At 42.8% G+C, this 2,845-nt stretch overlaps 1 protein-coding gene across 1 annotated transcript; it reads left to right on the top strand.

The window, feature by feature from the left end:
- Positions 1-230: 230 nt before the first annotated feature.
- LOC100485793 (olfactory receptor 52D1) lies at positions 231-1,764 on the top strand. The gene is made up of 2 exons (XM_031896247.1): positions 231-1,099; positions 1,701-1,764. Exons 1-2 carry the CDS (start codon positions 231-233, stop codon positions 1,762-1,764), a joined length of 933 nt encoding a protein of 310 aa, XP_031752107.1.
- Positions 1,765-2,845: the final 1,081 nt, after the last annotated feature.

The following is a 2,845-nucleotide window of genomic DNA, read 5'->3' as shown; positions in this document are numbered from 1 at the left end:
AACTTTCCCCCAAATCCCCACAGCCAGCGACTGCTTTAACATGCGAAAAATCCTCCAATGAGAAGAAGCCAAAAACATAGTGTGATGCTGGCAACATCTCCCCAGGACCCAACGTACGGTGGAACCTCCTATAGAAATGATTGTTTCCAACAGTAGCTCAGACCTGATTTATATTTCTTTCCAACACAGAGACAGTTATGCAAAACTCCACCCATTTCAGCCCTTCGATGATGATCCTCGGATTTGGGGAATTGACCTCAATGAGATATGTGTACTTGGCCTTGGGGGTATGGGGATACCTCACAACCGTTCTATCCAATGTCTCGGTCATCACTGTTATCCTGATACATAAAGCCCTACAGGAGCCCATGTATATCTTTATATGCGCTTTGTGTTTCAACGGACTCTACGGCAGCCTTGCCTTCTACCCCGGTCTCTTCATCAATCTACTGCAGAAGGTCCAAACCATCTCCTACACCAGTTGTATATTACAAGTGTTTGCCATTCACACCTACGGAGGGTGCGAGATGACCTTGCTGGCGGTCATGGCATTGGATCGGTATGTGTGCATCTGTGACCCCCTGAGATATAACAGTATTATGTCTTTGGCCGTGGTCTACAGACTCATTGTAGCTGCATGGTTCTACTCATTCATCTTTATTACTATACATATTATACTGACAGTCAGGCTTACGCTGTGCGACTCAGCCATCCTGAAGATCTATTGTGACAACTGGTCGGTGGTGAGGCTCTCCTGCATCGACACCACTGTGAACAACACATTTGGAATGGTGGTGGTGCTCGCACTAATGGTGGCGATGCCATCGCTTATCTTTATCTCCTACATGGCCATTCTAAGAGTATGTGTGAAGTCTTCACAGGACTTCAGAGCCAAAGCTTTGAAGACCTGCACCCCCCATCTCATTACCATCACAAACTTCATTGTTGATGTCCTCTTTGAGATATTCCTCTACCGATTTACACCGACCGCCATACCTTATGCTCTGAGGGTCTTCATGTCAGTGCATTTTCTGGTGGCACCGCCACTTCTGAACCCTCTGATTTATGGTTTAAAAATCAGGGAAATAAGGGTAAAAATAATTCAGCAGGTAAGGGGGACATTTCAGAGAAGTTGTTAAACCAACAGGTCATGAGAAATCTGGGGTATAAACAAAAGCAGGGGCAGTTCTCCAGAGAAAGGTCTTCTGTTGGTTGTCATTGGTCATAGACCTTCTAAATGTGCTGAAATGGTTCATTACTCTCCATCTGCCTAGCAGAGCCTTACCATTCATATAAGAACCTGTCCTCCTCTTGATTTCATACAGCCCCTGTTTATAAGACCTAAAATATGTCAGTTAATTGGGACCTTGGACCTTCTCTCTTAGAGTTGTTCTTTTAACAATTGACCACACATGCTGAGGTTCTCATTTCAGGTTGATTCCAAGACATCCAAGACTTCCCTAGGAAGAGACTGGTAGAACATTAGTAAGATTTGGCCAGGATCCTATGGGTGTAGATGCTCTGGAGAAGTTTAGGGTTTGCACCCTCACTTGCTGCTGCCTGCAGCTGATTGGTCCGTACTAATTGCTGTTTGGTTGCCCTAGGTTACTTTATTTTGAGCTTGGGACAACAGGGCCAAACCAACAGCATATCCCATAAGACATAAACCTGCCTTAATCAGATTTATTTGGAATTTGGAATATATATATATATATGAAGATTCAAGTGGCCAATCTTGTTTTTTCATGTCTGAAGTTGAATTAATTTAGGGGATTTTTTGCTTGTACTAAACTAACACTAATATGAATGGCTTTCTGTGTCTATGCTTGTTGGTTTAGCCAAAGGTAATTTGCCAATCAATACATTTTGTGGGAGTTTCCTGCAAACAGTTGGGCAAAGGACCAACTCAGGAACTCTTGAAGAGCTACTTCACTGTTGAGAACATCAAAAAGTAAACATGAAACCAGGTCCATATTTTTTGGTTCTATAATTAGTATAATTAACAATAACTTGCCATTTTGTATAAATATTGCATCCGTAAGTTGAGGTGCCTACATGTAGCTGCCCGTGAAAGTGCAGAAGAAAGGTCTTACTTTTGGACAAAGGATGAAGAAAAAATAAAGAAGCCTAAAGAACCTAAAACTCTAAAGACCTGGACCTTGTGATACTAATTGGGGCTCATAGAAAGAAGATGCACAGAGAGCTTATGGGTAATCCTATAGACCAATAGGGGTAATGGCTACCTCTCTAGCACTCTAACCCACCCTACTGGAACAACTAAATCCATCATCTTCATCTACACAGAGTAGGGTTTGTGGCCACCAAACATCTATTCAGCGGCAAATTCTCTTATCCGGTTAAGATAATGAGGCTTCTGCTCGTGTTGTGATGGGCAACTATCATTCTTGACCTTTTTTAGAGAGATTTGCCCTGAGGTATCTTGTAACCAGTTCAACTTGGCCATAGAACCATTCAACAACTATAATATACCAGGAAGTGGTTGGGAAGTAGCCAAGAGTCCGGTTGGGAGGCATCCATCATAGTTGTCTACAGACAATCACCGATCTATCCACTACGTTTAGGTAAATTGAGCCTCATATGGGCCATGGTTAAAGGGGATATAAACCCAGCCATGATGCTGCCCCACGGCGCCCCCTAGTTTTGCTATAGAAGTTGCCAAAAACCATAATTATAGATGCAAGGAAATTCCCCAATGAGAATTGTACTGATAAATAAGTTGATTATAAATGCAAAAGAACTGCCCAGTGAGAATGCTGATTCCCAGCACTGTGTCAGGCCCCTTGCTGGTACCTTACATATAGAGATAATGATGGCATTTTCTCCC

Source organism: Xenopus tropicalis, chromosome 2, assembly GCF_000004195.4.
Source record: "Xenopus tropicalis strain Nigerian chromosome 2, UCB_Xtro_10.0, whole genome shotgun sequence".
NCBI classification, from domain to species: domain Eukaryota; kingdom Metazoa; phylum Chordata; class Amphibia; order Anura; family Pipidae; genus Xenopus; species Xenopus tropicalis.
Note: the sequence above shows the minus strand (reverse complement) of the source record. Positions and strands in the feature narration are given on the sequence as shown.

Coding starts and splice junctions, on each gene's coding strand:
- LOC100485793 (XM_031896247.1), top strand. CDS start 231: ATGATCCTCGGATTTGGGGAATTGACCTCAATGAGATATGTGTACTTG. Junction 1,100..1,700: donor AGGGAAATAAGGGTAAAAAT/AATTCAGCAGGT, acceptor TGGAATTTGGAA/TATATATATATATATGAAGA.